The 22305-nt window shown below is 39.2% G+C and overlaps 1 protein-coding gene across 2 annotated transcripts; it reads left to right on the top strand.

Annotated features, from left to right (window-relative positions):
• The first annotated feature begins 921 nt into the window (after nt 1-921).
• Nucleotides 922-20619, top strand: spi1.L (Spi-1 proto-oncogene L homeolog). Of its 2 annotated transcripts, none has more exons than XM_018257407.2 (5): nt 922-1208; nt 15696-15786; nt 16351-16541; nt 17016-17172; nt 18810-20619. In XM_018257407.2, the coding sequence occupies exons 1-5, from the start codon at nt 1164-1166 to the stop codon at nt 19124-19126; spliced, it is 801 nt and encodes a 266-aa protein (XP_018112896.1). In that variant the 5' UTR covers nt 922-1163; the 3' UTR covers nt 19127-20619. The 2 variants fall into 2 exon arrangements, with proteins under 2 accessions (XP_018112896.1, XP_018112895.1); XM_018257406.2 differs by having other exon boundaries at nt 925-1208; nt 16339-16541.
• Nucleotides 20620-22305: the final 1686 nt, after the last annotated feature.

Here is a 22305-nt window from a genome sequence, read left to right as displayed (position 1 = left end):
AACATCTGAGGTTACCCCCCCCCCCGTCTGCAGGGAAAATGTTAACAATCCACTCAGTGTTAATTATAGCAAAGCCAACCATTATTATTGTGTTGTCCACTTGGTATTGACTAGTCAATGAATTGAAATAACCTGCTATGTTAAAGTATTGGATATTGTGCTTTTTAAATGCTCAGGTTACTCCATTGTTGTCAAGACTATTCATCTATCTATCTATCTATCTATCTATCTATCTATCTATCTATCTACCGATCTCACTATCTATCTATCTATCTATCTATCTATCTATCTATCTATCTATCTATCTATCTATCTCACTATCTATCATCATTTGTCTATCATCTATACATATCTATCTATCTATCTATTTATCTATCTATCATCATCTATCATCTATCCATATCTATCTATCTATCTATCTATCTATCTATCTATCTATCTATCTATCTATCTATCTATCTATCTAGCTAGCTAGCTATCTAGCTATCTAGCTATCTAGCTATCTATCAATATCTATCTATCTATTTATTCCTCTATCTATTTATCTCTCATCTATCTATCTATCTATCTATCATCTATATATATATATATATATATATATATATATATATATATATATATATATATATATATATATAATATCTGTATTATATGATTATGCATTTCCCCTTTGTGCAAAAAACAAATATATATATATAAATATATAGACAAATACAAAATATATAAATATATAATGATGGCTGTAATGGGGAGTAAGTAGCGCTGTGAAGTCTGCAAGTTCCATTCGTCTGGTGTATTTGGGGGAGAGGAAGGACTGATCAGTTACATACAATACACAGCTAAGGGGACAGGCTTCCTGTGTGACGACCTAAAAGGATATATATGCAAAGGCTTACGTGATGTCACAGCATGTTAAATGGTCAGTGCTGTGCTCGGCTCACAGTTATCTAAAATCAGGAACTTGGGTTAAGAAAGAGGAAAAACTGCAGTATCAGGGTTGTGAGGTCGGCGTCCTCCCTCCCCTACAATCCCACACAAAGGGGGGCACCAGGTGACTCCATTTTGACCCCCTTGATCAATTTTTCGACTCCCAGGGGAGCTGGGACCCAGAGAAAAAAAGACAAACCAAGGTCACAGAGAAGTCCTGATTAATAGAATTTTGGATGTTCCCAGCGGGCAGGATGGACGGGTTTACCCTTATCTCTACGGTGAGTTCTGCCTTCTATCTTCTATCATCTTATAGCACTTTGGAAGAGCACCTAGTTTGTCCAAAGCGGCAGTTGGTTGGTTGAGTAAAACTTCTAATTAGCAGTTATTAATCGGCGAAACTAGATTAGGAAGTCAGCTATGTCCTTCCTAATATACAGGCCTGCCCCTAGAAGCCCAGTATCTATCAAGGCATCATATTGTTATTGTATAGAGAAGAAGAAAGTTGTGACCTCATGGCTTTTGCAATCCAAAAGCCTACAAATGATGCCGAAATCTATAAATGTAGGACAAATCTATGGCGATGATACATGTTATACTGTAAACCCATGGAAACATCTATCACTATCAATAGAGGCAATGGAGTGTTAAATTCACAGTTCTGCAACTGCTCTTAGCTGAGACTGCTGGATCTTGTAGTCCATCTCAACTGTTTTGTTGTGGGTAGTAGTTTTATTGTCCTACAGAGCTGCTCATTTTTGGGTATTGCCTTTATACATAAGCTCGTCCTCCTACTGATAGTGAAACACTTTAGGGCACACCAGCTGCTTTGTTATAACTCTTTGGACAGCTGTGGGTTGTGTCGCACTTTTTGGACAAAAACATCCAGCAGATCATGGGCTCGTGACTATGTGCATTGCTCCATAGAGTTTTGACTCATGCTACAACTTCTACCCCGTATCTCATTCCACTGTGACAGATCCAAGGACATATTGCCATAGTAGTCACCCTGCATTTGTTCCATGAATATCTAGGACCTCAAATCCGTGTGCACCCCATATTTCAACCTTAGTGGCTGGGCTTTTAGAAATATCCGGGGTAGCAAATAAGCACTGATCATCCTTACTGGACCTTTGACTGATCTCCCTTTCTTCTGTTTTGGACCTATATTGAGGGGAGTGGGATGTTTGTAAGGATATAAAAAACACACTTATTTTATAAAATACTAAGTAAGATCAGACATTCATTATTATAGTGCATTATAAATTGGCTACATGTTAATAATAGTAAACCCACCTCCTGTCTTGGAGAAGGTATTTTATCTTCAGAAGACCATGATTTCCCATGGCATGCTGGGATGCATCTAATGTTTTAACCCACTATCCAAAAATGTGGAGGTAAATCCAGAGAGACCTCACACTTCCAGTAAAGACTTATTTGAGTCTTCTGCCCTAAGATGAAAGGAGTATTAAAGGGGTTGCTCACCTTTAAATTCACTTTTCCTAAGATATAGAGAGTGATATTCTGAGACTGTTTAAAATTGGCCTCCTTTTTTTTAGCCTTTGCGGTGTTTTTACGTTATTTAGCTTTTTATTCGGCAGCTCTCCAGTTTGCAATTTCAGAAATCTGGTTGCTGGGGTCCAAATGACCCTAGCAACTATGCACTGATTTGAATAAGAGACTGGGATATGAATATGAAAGGCCTGAATAGAAAGATGAGTAATAAAAAGCAGCAATAACTATAAATTTGTAGCCTTATGGAACATTTGTTTTTTAGATGGGGTCAGTGACCTCCATTTGAAAGCTGGAAAGAGTCAGAATCTTTCAAAATCTATAAAAAAGAAAAAAGGAAGACCAGTTGAAAAGTTGCTTAGCATAAGCTACAGTATTCTATAACATACAATAAGTTTACTTAAAGGTGACCTACCCCTTACTTACAACCAAAGCTGTTGGAGTTATGTATAAATAATACAATAATACACATGAACTCGTTTGGAGGCATAAATCTTCAGCTGGCAAGTTAACTTAAAGGTGAACCACCCCTTTAATCATCAGGCTCTTTTGGGGGATATTTAGCTCCACCTAAAGCTATATTTTTTTATTCTCTCAGTGAAACCTTATTTAAATATTGTAATAGGAAAATACATTTGCAGGTTTCTACAAACGACCCTTGTGCTTCCAATTTCCAGATTTTTGTAGAATTGTTTTTATCTCTAAACTGACTTAAAGGGCAATAACTTGGGGTGCCAATTTATTAGCCCCCCCTACTTTGGGCTGGTTTGCCTTTTCTATATAAAAAAAAAAGACCTGCGGTAAGTTGTTGGGGAGGGTGGACTGGAAACCCCATGTTTATAGCAGTATAGAAACTGTCAGCGCCTAACAAATTGCTTCCCCAGTGATTGCAACATTAATTGCCAAAGAAATAAATAGAATTATATGGGAGTTAGTTTCTATGTGTCTTCTGCCAATCATAATGACTACTGTATGTTACTATATTAAGGTAGGTGGAAACAAAAAGGCGGTCCCTGGCAATAGAGAAGGCCGGGCCCCTATTTTAGAGGGGGGACATACATCTTGGATGTCCTACATCCCTCCAGCAGTTTTTGAACTCCCAGCAGTTGGATGTAGGTTGGATATCCCTAATTTATTCTGTGGATAATATAATTGAAATCATGAAAGCAGTATGAAAGTTAAGAGAATTTCAGTTACATTTTTTATGTACATGGGGAGGGTTATTTACTAAAATCCGAATTCATCTCATTATTTAAATAAAAAAGACCACAACCAAACTCCCATACCCGATTTTACCTTAATGATTTTTAATGATTAAAAAAGCTTGATTTAATTGGCTCAATAAAAATCGATACTTCTTTTCTGAGTTCTTTCCCCAATCGCTCGATTTTATCTGGCTTTTTCCTGAAAAGCCCAAATTTTTCAGATTTTTGCCCGAAAAGCCTGAAATGGTCGGATTTTCGGGCCAATTCCAGCGCAGACTACAGAAACTTCAAAATAGGATAGGGACCTCTGCCATTGACTTATACACAACCTCGGCAGGTCTGACATGGCAGATTTTTGGATTTGGACTTTTTCCTACATCGGGCTTTAATAATAAATAAAGCCTGACCTGATTTTAGTAAATAACCCCCCCCCTATTCTGCTATCAACAACTATTGCTTTAGCAATAGGCTATTCTGTTTTGTCTTACATCTTATAAGTAGAGGCTCACAATCTGAATTAAGTCCAAATAATTAGTCAGGTTGTCTAGAGGAGTTTGTGTTCTTCTAAGAGCAGAGACAAGCTCAGATTCAGGGAGAGCCTAATCTTCCCAAACTGCCTCCAGTCATTTCGAATGTAAATCGCCGTCGGGATGGCAATCGGTGAGCTTAGTTTTCCAAAGTCGCCTCACGAGGAAACATTCTAGCCCTGCGGGAAGGCAGTTCGGGGAGATTAGTCACCCGAAGAAAAAGATATTTGTCGCTGGGCCCTTAGACTCCACATCACTCCAATTATATAACAACTAGAAAAACTCCAATGTAAAACTTCAGCATCTAAAAACTTGCAAGGCCATGGGAGTTGTCCTTTGCTAAATGTAAATTACAGGTATGGGACCTGTCATTCAGAATGCTCGGGACCTGGGGTTTTCTGGATAACAGATCTTTCCGTTAATTTGGATCTTCATACCTTAAGTCTACTAGGAAAATATGTAAACATTAAATAAACCCAATAGGCTGGTTTTGCCTCAAATAAGGATTAATTATATCTTAGTTGGGATCAAGTACAAGAACGATTAAATCCTTCGAATCGAACGATTCGAACGATTTTAATCCAACGATCGAAGGAAAATCCTTCGATCAAAAAAAGGTTAGCAAACCTATGGGGACCTTCCCCATAGGCTAACATTGACTTCGGTAGGTTTTATCTGCCGAAGTAGGGGGTCGAAGTTTTTTTTAAAGGGAAAGTACTTCGACTATCGAATGGTCGAATAGTCGAACGATTTTTACTTCGATTTGTTCGATTTCGTTCGAATTCTAACGAATTTAACCAATTCGATGGTCGAAGTACCCAAAAAATACTTCGAAATTCGAATTTTTTTCATTCGAATCCTTCACTCGAAGTTAGTGAATCTGCCCCCAAGCTTATGGATAACGGATCCCATTCCTGTATTTTTTCTTTCAAGGTTTTTTTTGAGCTTCTAAAAAAAATTATACTCTGATTGTTTTTCATAAATAAGGTCAAATTTGTATTTTGTTTTAAAATTAAGAGTTTATTCGAAGTAGAAAAAAAACCCCTCTAAAATTACACAAATCTGACTTTTGATAAATGAGGCCCTCCCTAATTTTATTGGTTTCTCCCCAGTTTTTCGCCGCAAAGAGAGACAATTTCTGAGCAATATCCCAGTGCTGAATAGATTAGACTAAGCTCTCACGTTTCTCTTACTATTGCAACAAAATAAATTATTAAGCACTAAATTGCAACATAGATGTGAAATATATCTCTTTGTCTTTTTAATATTAGTATGGAAAAGGAGAACAAACATTTTGGGAAATGTTCATCTTTCTGAACCAAAAGCAGTTATTATGTTGTATGCTGGAAAAAACATCTGAGGTTACCCCCCCCCCCCCCCCCCCCGTCTGGCAGGGAAAATGTTAACAATCCACTCAGTGTTAATTATAGCAAAGCCAACCATTATTATTGTGTTGTCCACTTGGTATTGACTAGTCAATGAATTGAAATAACCTGCTATGTTAAAGTATTGGATATTGTGCTTTTTAAATGCTCAGGTTACTCCATTGTTGTCAAGACTATTCATCTATCTATCTATCTATCTATCTATCTATCTATCTATCCAGTTATCTCTCTATCTATCGCTATAAATCTGTCATTTATCCATCTCTCTTTCTATCTATATCGATCTAATCTTTCTATCCAGTGTCGGACTGGGATGTCAGGGGCCCACCAGAAAACCTTAGACCACGGGCCCACCTTCCAAACTATTATTCCTCCTCTCCTCACTCAACCTCTTTATTCTCCTAGTCTTTTATATATACTTACTATATTCTTCAATTATTAAGCATTTTTACTCCATACAGAAATAGGGAATGACCATGAAATAGGCCAAATGGTTAGAAGCAAGAGGCCCACTGACACCTGGGCCCACCGGGAGTTTTCCTGGTATCCCAGGTTGATGGTTCTATCCATATTGAAGCCAAATAGCAATGGCAGAGTCACCACTAGTTTCTTAATTCAACCCCTCTGTCTATCTATCTATCTATCTATCTATCTATCTATCTATCTATCTATCATCATTTGTCTATCATCTATACATATCTAACTATCTATCATCTATCTATCCATCTATCTATCTATCTATCCATCTATCCATCTAATCTATCTATCCATCCATCCATCCATCCATCCATCCATCCATCCATCCATCCATCATCTATCTATCTATCTATCTATCTATCTATCTATCTCACTATCTATCTATCTATCTATCTATCTATCTATCTATCTATCTATCTATCTATCATCATTTGTCTATCATCTATACATATCTATCTATCTATTTATCTATCATCATCTATCATCTATCCATATCTATCTATCTTTCATCTATCTATCTATCTATCTATCTATCTATCTATCTATCTATCTATCTATCTATCTATCTATCTATCTACCTATCATCTGTCATCTATCCATCATCTATCCATATATATCTATCTATTTATCATCTATCATCAGCTAACGATCATCTATCTATCTATCTATCTATCTATCTATCTATCTATCTATCAATCATCATCTATCGATCTCTATCTCATCTAGTTTTCTACCTATCATCTGTCTATCATCATCATCTATCTATCTATTTATCATCTAGCTAATATATATCTATCATCTCTCTTTCTATCAATCTATCTCAAGCTGATCAACCCTGCCAATCTTACCGTGATTAAAGTAGAAATTTAAGAAGGTGGCAAAGGCTGACAGTCATTTACTGTAAATTCATTTTGTCCCCAATAGAAGAAACAAATAGCCTGTGCTAAACTGTCACACAATTTGTAATGCATGAGCCATGAAAACTGCATTGCCACATCGCATTTCCTTTGCACACAGTTCCTGTAATAAATTAAGACATTGTAAAATGCGTCATGTCACTTGGTACATTTTACTTGGCACTGATCACACAGAACTATATTTACAATACTGGCGTTTACCTGTGGTGTGATACATATTATCATCCAATATGTACTGACTTTCACTAGTCATGAAGGCAACATGGCAGAACTATACCAAGGTTGTCTATCTGAGAATAATATAAAGGTATGGGACCTGTTGTCCAGAATGTTTGAAACCTGGGGTTTTCCAGGGATCTTTCTCTAATTTGTATCATACTTTAAGTCTACTAGAAAATCATATAAACATGAAATAAACCCAATAGGCTGGTTTTGCTTCCAATAAGCATTAATTATATCTTAGTTGGGAACAAGTACAACTACTGTTTTATTACGTTAGAGAAAATGGAAATAATTTTTAATTTTTTTTTATTATTTATTAAAATGGAGTCTATAGGAGATGGTCTTCCCGTAATTCTGAGTTTTCCGGATAACAGATCCCATACTGTGAGACAACTACAGGAGGAGGAATAGATATTGTTTCACACACAATTATGTTGGCAAGAACAATAATAATGCAATATTTTAACTAATTTAATGTTGTTTTAACTTAACAAAGGGCAAACAGGACCAGGGTCTCAACCACTGGAACAATAACCTCCGTCATAGTTATTATTGTTACAGATGCCCAGCGTCATCGAACCTGGGTTCTGGGTGTCAGGGCCCCTACTCCACCCCCCAGCCACCGTCCCAGGAACAGACCCCCCTCCAACGCCCCCCTGGAGCAGGCACAACCCCCTCCAATGCCCCCTGCCTTGTGGGCCACTAGGGGAGGTCAAGAAGAGGCACAGGGAGTGGCTCTGGGCTGGCAGGGCCCACCGGGATTTTTCCCGGTGTCCCGCCAGCCCAGTCCGACCCTGCAGATGTCTGTAAAAATGATTGTTATAAATAGTTTTTCATTGGCTACATAGAAAAGGCTCATAGGTGTGCACCATTCAGGCACAAAAGTTAGGGAGTAGGGGTGTAGTCTACAATGGAGCCCTGTACTGCCCTATGGCAGGTGATAAGGACATTGTTCTTTTCATAGCTGGGTACACTAAAAGGGGTCCCACTCCCTGCTCCACAGCTGCTCTCTCGTCCCACCCTGTACACTTGCTGTAAGAAGAAGCAAGATGTACGTGTTTAGGGTTTTAGCGCTCTCCAACATTGCACCTTAGTCACATGTGTACCCCTAGTTCTGGACCTGTTTGCCTTCCAAAGTTACACCTAGCACAGTCGGATCCCCCGACCAAAGAATTTTTTTAAATGTGCACCACGAGGCACCCTTGTACTTGCACTTTCATCTTGGGTCAAAGTAAATGACGACTTGAGAGTCTGGCATGCATGAGGAGAAAGAAGTCCACTTGTGATCCCACAAAATTTGAGATATAATGGACCCAACTTGTGCCATAGCTCTTCCCAATATATTCTTACTGGGCAATAATTCTTCCAGTTAGGCATCATTTCTAAGAAAACCTTTGTCTCTTTCACTGCAAGTTACCCCAAAACTCTGCCTTCTTCACCACTACCCCCAAAAGTGATTTTGATGATTTCAGATAAATGAGTACAACTCTTTTTGCAAATTCCTCCAATTTCACAACTTGGCCTCAGTTTTATTTGCGGTAGACAAAGTGGACCAGTTTGTGGATGGCACATTAATGCCTTTCCGTGCCTGAAAACAAAACATTTCCCTTTTCAAGTTTCAAAAGAAGAGGAACAAGAGGGCAATATGAGAGCTGTGTGTGTATCCTATATTTTCTATGGGCCCTGTAATGTGCATCTGATATCTCAAACACAACATGGTGGCAATTGGCCGGGAGACCCTGCCAGACTGTATTGTGCCTTAAAAGCCCAGTTAGTCAATGTCAATGTAGTTGCCGGTAAATTTATAATACCCTTAACAAAAGCCCTTGGCCCACTGCTGGAAACGTACCTTTTCTCTGTCTTCTGCCCATTGCGCCATGTGGCTCCGCCCACTTGTTCGGCATGGTCCTGCCCCCTTTTGCATCACAACCCGCCCCCTTTACATCACAGCTCACCCCTTTTGTTCCCACCCCCACCACTGGCCGGTAAAAATATTGAGAAAAGGTGCCAACCCTAGGTAGAAGTCAGCTTTATTACTGGCTGTGTTTTCTGGTGACTTTTCTCAATTTCAGACAATTTTGGGGCACAAATTTGCTGGCCTCCAAAATGTCTAGAGGTTGAGCTGTTTTGTCTCATGGGGTCCCTATACCTCCTGGGCCCCCCTCTGTAGTGACAGGCGAATCTGTCCCATTTTGCTTCATGGGAAAATTTGCAAATCAGTGAAACATATATTTTTTAAAAAAACAACAATTTCCACTGCACATATTGTGCTATTTTTTGGCTACTTTTGAAGTGCCTCTTGGCTAGTTTGGGGGCTGGTTTTGTAGCTGATTTTGGCTGGTTTTAAAAATTAGACCTGACAACCCTGTTTAAAATGAACATTAAACATCGCAGGAATGGATGGAACAACATTACAGCAGGACATCTCAGTGTGCCAGTCCATACCTGCTTATTGCTACAGTATGTCTTTTATTGACTTTCTGGGCCAGCTGGTGGTGCTTTTTGGCACATCGTCCCGGAATAAATAAAAACAAAACCATTTATTGTTACTATTTAATTGTGTTATATGCTCAGGACCTGGGGATTTCTGGATAACATATTTCGATCTTCGTAGAAAATCATTTAACATTAAATAAACCCAATAGGCTGGTTTTGCCTCCAATAAGGATACTAGCAGTTTTACACTACGGATATCATGCTTTTAGTGACAAACACACCACATTAGGGATCTAAAATTCTAATACAAGAAAAACAGGGAAAAAATAAAAAATTAAGGTAATTTACAGCACTGAGAGCAATATTACATTACATTTGTAGGGTTATATTCCCTTGAGAAACTAGTTTACATCAGTGGTCTTTTTTTGTAAAATGCTAATATCTAAAATCAGTAAATTAACTTAACTAGCAGCTAGGCAGGTTATATATAGACATAAAAGGTTGAACTTGATGGACGTGTGTCTTTCTTCTTGGGATGCACCAAATCTAGGATTTGGGTGGGCATTCGGCCAAGATTCTGCCTTTTTCAGCAGGATTTCGGTGGATACAATTGCCTGGCCGAACCGAATCCAAAAATCAATCATTTATTAACCACCGCTGTGTGTGTGTTTTTCCCCCTCTTTCTCCCTAATTTACATATGCAAATTAGGGTTCACAAAGGATTCAGGATTTTGCTGAATACTAAAATAGCAGATTCCGTGCGTCCCTGCTTTTTTTTCATCCGAACTTACTATGTTAAAATAGAAATTGGAGCAACATTGCATTAAATTTGGGGGGGGGGGGGTTAGATCCCCTTTAACGAACAGATTGCAATTACAAATGACATCTATTAACTTTTTTCAACATTTAAATAAAAAATAATCATATGGAGTGACATTTTTGGATAAGCACTCACCATCCATCTTTGGTATAAAAAACCTAAAATGTGGTGTTTTCATTTGGCTACAGTACTATAGCGCCCGAACGGTAAAATCCGGCACTACTAAACCTAGGAAATGAGAGAGCGATACGGGAGAGTGTTGTAACATCCCGAGATATATATCAAATTGTTTTCAGAAGTTGATGGAACATGAGATATAGGATGCTGCTTTACTACAGAAACCCCCTGCTTTCCTCACTTCCTGCTGTCTTATAATAAAAGTTTCATTATAGGAGTTCAATTCATCTTAAAATTAATTCCGATACTAAATTAAAATATCTTGTAGAGGTATGGGACCTGTTATCCAGAATGCTCAGGACCTGGGGTTTTCTGGATAATGGATCTTTCCGTAATTTGGATCTTCATACCTTAAGTCTACTAGAAAATCATTTAAACATGTAAATAGGCCCAATTTGCCTCCCATAAGGATTAATTATATCTTAGTTGGGATCAAGTACAAACTACTGTTTTATTATTACACAGAAAAAGGAAATTCTTTTTTAAAAATTGGATTTTTTGGATAAAATAGAGTCTATGGGAGACGGCCTTTCCGTAATTTTGAGCTTTCTGGATAACAGGTTTCCGGATCCCAAACCTGTAGAGTGTCAAAAGGTGGTTATACCATGTATGAGCCCTCACATGTTATCCGTTGAGCCTTCCTACTAAAGTGCAAAGTGGCTAACGCTAGTGACTTTTCGCCAGAAATCACATCCGCAGGGACATCGCCAATTCACTAACAGGCGCAGACGACAATTCGCTAGAGAAAGAGACCGTCGCTAGCATCCGTTCGCACTCTATCACCAGGCGACTTTTCGCTCTGGCGAATGGTCGTTGCTCCGCAAATTCACTAAATTGCTGATTTTGCTGAACGTTACCTCTTTCGCCACCTCAGACCAGCGAACTGCTGAAACGAAGCTACATCTTCCTCAATCTGATGTCAGTGACATCATATCCCGTACCCCGGAAAGTCATACAAAGTGTAAAAAACGCAAGCGTTCTGTTTCTATTTTTAAAGCAGGATTGCCTTCAAAAGTCCGAACTATTAAAGATTTTTTTAACACATTTGAGTGGCATGCCACATATACATACCTCCCAACTGTCCCTTTTTCAGAGGGACAGTCCCTCTTTTGACAGCTGAGCCCGCACTCCTCTACTGGAAAGTCCCTCTTTTCTCTGCACTGAACAGCCAGAAAAAAACAAAGTTTCTCACTTAATTGGCTTTTGGCAGAGAGCACAGAACAGCTAACAGGTGCAAATAAGATTCTTTGTAAAAAATTTGAGACACAAAAAACAGTTTAGGTAAGGAGAACTATTTTCAAACTTTCATAACCTGCCAAATTTTGTAAAATGAACATGTTAATTAGGGGGTGTGGCCACAGAAAGGGGCGTGGTCAAGAAAATTTGCTGTTCTACGTGCGAAAATTTTTTTGTCCCTCTTTTTACTTCAAAAATGTTGGCAGGTATGTATATATTTTAGGGTGGGCTCATGTCTAGGGCATAAGAGGAGCTTTTATGTCTTTATTAAGCTCCCTTGGACATTTGTCATAAAAAGTGGCCACTTCAAGCATTTACACCAAGATCTCTAAAAAAGACGTGTATGTGGCTTTTATGCTCCTCCCATAGGCAAATTGACCTAAGCGTAAGATTGCTAGCTAGGCACAAATGAACGCTAGCGAATCTTTGCTATGAAATGCTCGCACTGAAGAAGTATCGCAAGGACTGTATTTAGGCCCTAGGGATTGGACCTAAACATGCCCTTGCGTCGTGCTCGCTGATATCACGATTGTACGTTTTGATGTCAGGCATCGTGTGCGATGACATCATGCGAGGTATTCAGCGGAAGTGGCGTCAGTGCGCCGGGCACGTGACGTCACTTCCCTACGCTTTCTCGCCCCCCTATCCCTCACTCCCTCAGCTCTGTCACCGGATTTCCTATGGAAATCCATGGCGGAGGGTGGGGGGGTTTTAGAAAAAAAATTGGCACCCTGAGGGCCACCCCCAAAACCGCGCCGCTCTAGGCACAGGCCCTCAATATAAATACAGCCCTGAGTATCGCAGCGTTCGTCGCCCAGGACGCAACCTCGCATTTTAGTGGATTAACGTAGTGGTAATGCCTGGAGAAATCGTGCAAGTATTTCACCCTTTAGGGAATCTGCCCCATAATCTCTTCAAAATGTTCCTGTACTAAATATTGTCAGTAAATAAACTTTCATAGACAGAAAAGAAAAAGAAAACAAATAAAACCAAACAAAGCAATGCCATGGCTTCCAAAATGAGTCTCAAAGATATTCTCTCACCATTTTGTTAAATGGCGACAGCTTTCTCATATAATCCGCACTAAGGGGCCGATTCACTAACTTCGAGTGAAGGATTCGAAGTAAAAAAACTTCGAATTTCGAAGTTTTTTTTGGGCTACTTCGACCTTCGACTACGACTTCGAACCGAAGGATTCGAAGTAAAAATCGTTCGACCATTCGATAGTCGAATTACTGTCTCTTTAAAAAAAACTTCGACCCCCTAGTTCGCCATCTAAAAGCTACCGAAGTCAATGTTAGCCTATGGGGAAGGTCCCCATAGGCTTGGCTAACTTTTTTTGATCGAAGGATATTCCTTCGATCGTTGGATTAAAATCCTTCGAATCGTTCGATTCGAAGGATTTAATCGTTCGATGGAATAATCCTTTGATCGTTCAATCGTACTATCTGCGCTAAATCCTTCGACTTCGATATTCGAAGTCGAAGGATTTTAGTTCCTAGTCGAATATCGAGGGTTAATTAACCCTCGATATTCGACCCTTATTGAATCGGCCCGTAAATGTTGTACCTTGTCAGTCCATTTACGGCCACCTTGGCATCTATTTAGTCTAATAGATATAAACTGCCACATCTCCCTTTCCAGATCAGTTGGTTTCTGTGTGGCACCCTTGTGAGGGTCTGCTCAGCGTCGGACTGGGGGGTGCTGCCTCTGGCCCCCCCAGTTCTATATTCATGCACAACTCTGTTCCTACAAACTCTTCCCCTATGGATTCCTTTAACCTCAGTTCCTGGGGGTATTGCCTGGCATTTGAGGTGCATATGAAGCTATATGAGGATATGAAGAAATGCAGGTACAACCTATCCTAAGCATGGGAGCTTTTTTATCATTTATTATTAAATTCATTTGAATATTCTTACGTCCTAGATGATCTGCTGCTCCGTTATAGCTTGACCGTTTTCTTTTTTAGAACCCCTATTTACATAAGAACAGGGCAACATGGAAAGAGCAAAAACATACACTTTGCACCTCGCCTCACTATAATAAATGGGCCTTATGATCAATAATCGTGCAGACCCTACAAGATCAGTTCTTGTAAATACCTTGGGCTTTTTTTTGCAAATAAAGGGGAATTTGGTATAACCAACCAACTGGGTGTTATGTATTTATTTAAAGCCATGCTAAAATGTGTGACCATCAGTTATTCCAAGTGACAACATGTAAAAACCAAACGGCGACACTAGAGGAGTTGTTAAAGAATGCGGCGGATCCCATGCACGTCAGTTTCACACCCCTCAGTCCCGATTACTGGCACCATTCACAGTTATTGTATGTGTGTATGTATAACTTTATTTGTAAAGCGCTGTTAAGGAGCCGCAGTGCTGTACAGTGCATAAAAGTACATAAAAGTACGATATATATATATATATATATATATATATATATATAAAATTATACATGGGGGAGACGAATCACATAATAAATATATACAGAATCATAGGACAAAGAGCTTAAGTGCTATGTGCTAAGAGACATAGTGGGAATGGGGTCCCCTGCCCTGTAGAGCTTACAGTCTAAAGTTGTAAAGTAAATAACGGAAGGAAAATTGTTTCCATTTTTTTTTTTTTTTTTTAGAATGTTGGGTTTTCTTTTGTTTCTGTTTTTATTAGGTTTTGACATCAGACATTAGCATTTAATAATGGATGTAACGATAAATACACAAATATTACATATGGGGTGATAGTAGATACAATAAGGCATGAACTGCTTTGGGCCTCATTACTGTTATGGTCCTGGGGTCCCAAATACAGGTATGGGATCCGTTATCCAAAAAGGGACAAATTAAGGAAAGGCCGTCTCCATTTTATCAAAATAATTCAAATTTTTTAAAATGATTTCCTAATAAAACAGGAGCTTGTACTTGATCCCAACTAAGATACAATTAATCCTTATTGGAAGCAAAAAAAAAAAAAAAGCCTATTGGGTTTATTTAATGTTTACATGATTTTCTAGTAGACTTAAGGTATGAAGATGCAAATTCACACTATATTCAATAAATCCACAATATATTCTATAAATTCACGATATATTCAATAAATTTGTGCTATAATCTATAAATTCATGCTATATTTAATAAATTCACGCTATATTCTATAAATTCATGCTATATTCTATAAATTCACACTATATTCAATAAATTCACGATATATTCTATAAATTCATGCTATATTCTATAAATTCACGCTATATTCTATAAATTCAAACTATATTCAATAAATTCACAATATATTCTATAAATTCATGCTATAATCTATAAATTCACGCTATATTCAATAAATTCACGCTATATTCCAAAAATTCACGCTATATTCAAAAAATTCACGCTATATTCAATAAATTCACGCTATATTCAATAAATTCACACTATATTCAATAAATTCACACTATATTCAATAAATTCACGCTGTATTCAATAAATTCACGCTATATTCAATAAATTCACACTATATTCAATAAATTCACGCTGTATTCAATAAATTCACGCTGTATTCTATAAATTCATGCTATATTCTATAAATTCATACTATATTCAATAAATTCACGCTATATTCTATAAATTCACACTATATTCAATAAATTTGTGCTATAATCTATAAATTCACACTATATTCAATAAATTCACTCGATATTCATTAAATTCAAACTTTATTCAATAAATTCACTCTATATTCAATAAATTCAATTGATTTTCAATAAATCCACAAACATGACATCCATCAGGCTGGTGTATGAATGATCTTGTAGGCATTGGTCAGGTTTCCTGACACTTATTGGTCTGTCTCTTCCCTCCTCAGGCACATCCGGAGGAACTGATCGCTTATGATGCCGAGCTTTACCGCCAACATCATGAATACTACCCGTACATCAGTGACAGTGAGAGCCATGGTAAGCTAAAGGGACACTTGCACTGACTATAATGCAGTAGACAGCAGAGCAATTACCATAGTCGCAACAGTTTCAAATACCGTATGAAATGGAGGTGACTATTAGGGGGTTATTTACTAAAATCCAATTTTATCTAATTTTTTTAATGAAGAAAGCTCAACCAAACTCCCATCCACGATTTTACCTTATTTATCATTAAAATAACTTGAAAAAATGGTTTGGGAAAAACTCGAATCGTATGATTTTTTCGGACTTCTCTCCCAAATCACTCGATTTGTTTGAGTTATTGCCACGATATCTTCAAATTGGGATATGGACATCTGCCATTAACTTATACATGACCTTGACAAGTGTGAGATGCCAGGTTTTTGGATTCTGCTTTTTGCTGCATCGGGGTATAATAAATCTCAAAACATTTCAGCTTTGTTTTCCCACGAAAATTTGAGTTTTTGCCCCAAAAAGCCCAACCACAGAAAATCGAGTTTAAGTAAATAACCCCCTTAGTGTGGCATGAAGGATAGACTGCACCTAGTGATATCAACTCTGTGTCAGCTTCCTTCTTAGAACATTACTGGGAGTATCCTAACCCTCATCTACATGGAGAACTGGAAGGATTCCCTGATTCTCAGCTCACGGAACTGCAGAGCGTTCAACCTCCCCAGCTGCAGCAGCTCTACAGACACATGGAGGAGCAGATGCATGTTCTGGAACCTGGGTTGCCTGCATCACATCCTCACCTCACCCTAGGCCATCAGGTACCTCCTACCTTAACGAGCGAAATGGTTCCTCTAATGCATGCGGGTTCCTAAGTCACTGGACCCCTTTCATAAAAGAGTTAAGCCTAAGACCTCCAGCCCATTCATTGGTATTTATAGCCCGATTCATAAATAAAGAACAGCTTCCTTCTGTATTTGACCCTGATGGGTAAAACCAGATACACGGACATGCAAAGTTTGCCCTGATCTAGGTCTTTTTAACTTTTTCAGCTGCTTACTTTCAATAACAGGTGACCATTACTACTTGTTGATTGGTTGATATGGGACCAAGTGCACACTTTTGGATTTGTATTACATTAGCACAACCACAACCCTTTTCAACTATGCTTCATTAAATTTGCCAGAAACATGTTCCTGCATTATTATATGGAACAACCTAGATTATAGAATCTAAGAGTGAAAGACTTCTTTGTGTTGATAACTATAAACATGTATTCCTGTGCACCACTGCAGGTCTCCTACATGCCCCGTGCAGGTCTGCAGTATATAACTGCTGGACAACCCAGTTCTGATGAAGAGGAACATGAGAGACGTAGCCCACCACTGGAAGTTTCAGATGGAGAGATGGACTCTCGGGAACCTACTTATGGCATGTTACAAGTAGAACCAGGTGAGAGACATGTTAGCTTGACTCCACGACCCACAGAAAAACCCAACTGAGAGGCAGAGAGAAGCACGAAGACATCCCGTGTAAAGTCCCTTGTTCATTAGTAGTTGAGTCTAGATTTTGGTGCCATGGATTTACAATATTTAGAAATGTCCAAATGTTGTCATTATGATCAAACTGCTTGGCCTAGGGCCCAACAATCAGATTAACACCCATCTCGAGGTCTGCTTTTATGTCGGTGTGATCACAATGTTGAGCTGTAGGGCCCAACAATCAGATCAGCCTGATAACAACTATCTCAAGGTGGGTGTATCAGGAAAAGATCCACTCATATTGCAAACTCACCAAATGAACTGGTCTTCAAGTGCATGGCCAGCTTTACCTACAGTAAACTGCAATTGTTTCTTGGTCTGATTGGCCACAACACTTTGTTTTGGTCACTCATAGACCTTCTATCGTGTTATAATCTCCTACCAAAAAGCCTTAATGGTCTTGTTATCTCAAGAGACATAGGGGCAGATTAACTAACGGGCGAATTTTTGCCAGTGTCAGCTTCGCACCCATCTCTCCACTTCGCCAGGCGCAAATGCGATACCAATACGATAATTCACTATAATGCAAAGTTTTGTCCCGTGCGTCGAACGCTGGCGACTTTTCTCTAGCATAACTTCAGCTGTACGAGCATTTCATAGCGAAGATGCGCTACCGTTCATTTGTGCTTAACGAAAATTCACTAGTGATCTTGCGCTTAGGTCAATTTGCATTCGTTGGGTAATTTAAAGTTGTATGGACGTCTTTATTATAAATGTTTTTCTTACAAATGTCCAGGGAACCTTAATAAAGACGAGAGTTAATATAATGTACTACACATGAGCCCACTGTAAAATGAATGTTCCATATGTTAGGAAAACCGGTTACCCAAAAAAAAGTTTAAGTCAGCCAAAAAAAGTTGAAGTCAGGACTTTTGTAGGCAATTTTGCTTTAAAAAAGGAAAAGTCGCCAGCGCTTTTGGAACTTTAATGCATTTTCGGCAGACAGGATATGATGTAAGTATACGATTTAGGAAGATCTAGCTTCTTTTAAGTACTTCGCCTGGTCTGAGGTGGCAAAGTCAACTCTGGCGAAAGAGGCAACGTTCAGTAAAATCCGTACTTTAGTGAATTTGCGGAGTAACAATCGCTCACCAGAGCAAAAAGTCGCCTGGCGATAGAGTGCAAATGAACGATAGCAACGGTCCCGTTCGATAGCGAATTGGTGCCTGCTACTTAGCCCTTTAGTAAACCTGTCCCTAGGTATGATGTAGTTGGGGGTTTGCCAACTATTGGATACATTGGACTCCGTATAGCAGAGGCAATTCCTTAGGTTTCTTATAAGCTGTGCAGATCAATACCTTACCACAATGATAACATAGGTATTTCCCTATACTAAGCATAATTCTGCTCGATTTTTTGAACGTTTAGAGGCATAGCAAGTTATTGGACCCCTTAGCAAGTCATAGTCAGACACTGATGCCTATGCCTGATACCTAAACATGGCTACTAACAAGGAACATGGATAAACATGGCCACCTAGAACTAAAAACAGAACTAAAAGCTCCTGTATGTCTGGAAAGATTTTCACACCCTCTTCTTCACCTTCAGGGAGCAAGAAAAAGATTCGCCTCTACCAGTTCCTTCTGGAGCTACTGCTGAGCGGAGACATGAAGGACAGTATCTGGTGGGTGGATAAAGATAAAGGCACATTCCAGTTTTCTTCAAAGCACAAAGAAGTCCTTGCCTATCGCTGGGGCATGCAAAAAGGCAACAGGAAGAAGATGACTTATCAGAAAATGGCCAGGGCGTTGCGTAACTATGGCAAGACTGGCGAGGTGCACAAGATCAAGAAGAAACTGACATACCAGTTTAGCAGGGAGGTACTTCAAAAGTCTTTTAACCCAAGGAAACACCTCCATCACTGAGCTTAAATCTCCTCATGGCTGGGCATTGCCAGTACTTGCTCTTGGCATTTTGGTACGAAAGACTCCAAGGCTTCCATGTGTGGAACAGAATAAAGCTGTACATATTATTGTAATTATTCAATTGTATGCCGTACACAAACAGGCAAAGCGTGTCCCTGTCCTGTAAAGCTTAATGACCTTGGAGTCTAAAGAACAGTATGATCAATATTACAGGGAACTGACATGGGAGCCATGCTGAAGCTCCTCTATGTCAGAGCCCAAGACATACCACCACCTACCCCAGAATTTTAGGGTGTTTTTATCTGTGTTCAGTTACATATCTTTTCTCCATTGCCCATGTGTTTTACATTCTTGCTTCTCTCCTGTCCTTTAAAACCACCTTCACAATCTCCTTCCCTCCAGCTTTGCATTAGGCCTATGGCCAATTACCTTTGCTTTTATGCACACCCCCATACCTTCTTCTACACTTTCTCTTTTGTTCTTCACTTCCACTTTCTTTTCTGCTTTCACTTTCTTCTCCCAGACCTTTCCTCTTTCTCCTCTTGCTAGACTTTGCCTTGGGCTCTCTCCAGTTACAGGTCAGGTCAGCTTTTTATTGGCCCAGATCTGCAAACCCAAGTAAACGTAATGCACGGCAGTCTTTGAAAAAAGTTGTAGCCTTCAACTCAAGAGTCCATTGTAGAAGTGCAGCCATAGCAAGTTCCATAGCTTTTTGTTGGGTTTTTCATTACCCTGATTACTCCATCAACTCCTTGCTCTGAAACAGAGATGCCTTCTTCTATGGATTATACCCATTTAATGTTAAACCCTCTCCCCTTGCTTTGCTCAGATTTTCTTCTCTCTCTCTTCCTCTGTGTGTTTCACAACCTCATACCTTCTTCTACACTTTCTCTTTTGTTCTTCACTTCCACATTCTCTTCTGCTTTCACTTTCTTCTCCCAGACCTGTCCTCTTTCTCGTCTTGCTAGACTTGTGCTCTCCAGTTGCAGGTCAGCTTTTTATTGGCCCAGATCTGCAAACCCAAGTAAATGTCATGCACGTCAGTCTTTGAAAAAAGTTGTAGCCTTCAACCCAAGAGTCCATTGTAGAAGTGCAGCCAAAACAAGTTCCATAGCTTTTTGTAGGCTGGGTTTTTCATTACCCAGAATACTTTATCAACTCCTTGCTCTGAAACAGAGATTCCTTCTTCTATGGATTATTCTGCTGCACTCATACCCATGTAATGTTAAACCCTCTCCCCTTGCTTTGCTCAGATTTTCTTTTCCCTCTTTTCCACTGTGTGTTTCAAGGAAGAGTTGGGAGTGAGCCATACAGGTGTGAGCGAGAGCTGAAACAGTATATGCAACCCTTCTTATTTTAATATTTCTCTGAAAATATGTGTTTAGAGAGATAGAGCAAGGTGGATCAAGCAGGGTCACATCTAGGGATGCACCGAATCCAGGATTCGGTTCGGGATTCGGCCTTTTTCAGCAGGATTCGGATTCCGAAGAATCCTTCTGCCCGGCCGAACCGAATCCAAATCCTAATTTGCATTTGCAAATTAGGGAGGGGAGGGAAATTGTGTGACTTTTAATCAGAAAACAAGGAAGTAAAAAATTATTTCCCCTTCCCACCCCTAATTTACATATGCAAATTAGGGTTCGGTATTCAGACAAATCTTTCGTGGAGGATTTGGGTGTTCGATGCATCCCTAGTCACATCAGACAAGCATGAATGCAGCAGAGAGACTTTGCTATGGGATGAAACCAGAGACTCAGGGGTAATCAGAACACTTAGGGGCCGATTCATGAAGCTCGAGTGAAGGATTCGAATTAAAAAAACTTCGAATTTCGAAGTGTTTTTTGGGCTTCGACCATCGAATGGGCTACTTCGACCTTCGACTATGACTACGAATCGAACGATTCGAACTAAAAATTGTTTGACTATTCGACCATTCGATAGTCGAAGTACTGCCTCTTTAAAAAAAACTTCGACCCCAAAATTCGGCAGCTAAAAGCTACCGAAGTCAATGTTAGCCTATGGGGAAGGTCCCCATAGGCTTGCCTAAGTTTTTTTGATCGAAGGATATTCCTTCGATCGTTGGATTAAAATCCTTCGAATCGTTCGATTCGAAGGATTTAATCGTTCGATCGAAGGAATAATCCTTCGATCGTTCGATCGTAGGATTTGCGCTAAATCCTTCGACTTCGATATTCGAAGTCGAAGGATTTTAGTTCCTAGTCGAATATCGAGGGTTAATTAACCCTCGATATTCGACCCTTCATACATCTGCCCCTTAAAGGTAACACCAGAAAGCCTTATGCATGTGGATATTACTTACTATATGAGTAGCCTCAGCTTTGTGTATAGCTTAACGCTGTACCTTCCATATGATAAACCTGGTTCTTCTTCGAAGCAATAATTTTTAAATTGGGAAGGTGCTACTTGCTATGGGTCCCATTTTCTAAGGCTCGGACCTTTAACAAGATAAACCTGGCACCAGCCCTTTGGGAGAAATCATTTTGCCCCAGCACCTACGCATTAAGCAAGTCAACTGGCTTAACGTGCTGTTTTGTATGCACAATGTTTAAGTTATTTTTGGTTTATTTTGTATATAAAGTACAAAATTCTGTATGTCAGAAAAAGGTGATTTGCTGTACCCGGTTGCAGTAAGCACTCGCACCTCTTTCTTCTTGGGTTTATAACTTTAATTGCATTAACAGTTAAAACTTGAAATACAAGATGTTATTTTCTGTTCTTCAAATATACATTTATAATTTTCCACGTGTGGAGGTTGTGTCTTTTGAACGTCATATTCAGGATTTAAACTTCATTACTATAAACAAAGATTTAGGAGAACTAAAGGGTCCACAATGTTATTTGGATCTTTTTGTTATCTTAGAGCCAGCTTCTTCAAGGAATCTAGAAATTGCACCAAGGGACTTGGATGGAGTTGGGCAAGTACCACCTAAATGACTGGTCTAGATTCTAGAAACTGTGCCAGGTGCAAGGCTACAGACCAAGTGTTTTTATGAGGGTCATGGAACTTCTAGGGGAGTTACATCACTAACAGGGTTCTTAATGGAGAAAAGGTTTTCATCCGTAATGAGGTTAAAGGATTTGTGTTGCCCCAGCTTGGGAGGAAGCTTTATGGAAAGTTCATCCTTTTAAGAACTTCAACGATGGTCTAAAGGTGGCCA

Source organism: Xenopus laevis, chromosome 4L (genome assembly GCF_017654675.1).
Source record: "Xenopus laevis strain J_2021 chromosome 4L, Xenopus_laevis_v10.1, whole genome shotgun sequence".
Taxonomy (NCBI): Eukaryota; Metazoa; Chordata; class Amphibia; order Anura; family Pipidae; genus Xenopus; species Xenopus laevis.
Note: the sequence above shows the minus strand (reverse complement) of the source record. Positions and strands in the feature narration are given on the sequence as shown.

Excerpts from the sequence above, each read along its gene's own strand:
- spi1.L (XM_018257406.2), top strand. The coding sequence starts at position 1,164 with ATGTTCCCAGCGGGCAGGATGGACGGGTTTACCCTTATCTCTACG. Across the intron at positions 15,787-16,338 it reads CAGTGACAGTGAGAGCCATG|CTTCCTTCTTAGAACATTAC; the intron begins GTAAGCTAAAGG and ends ACTCTGTGTCAG. Across the intron at positions 16,542-17,015 it reads ACCTCACCCTAGGCCATCAG|GTCTCCTACATGCCCCGTGC; the intron begins GTACCTCCTACC and ends GCACCACTGCAG.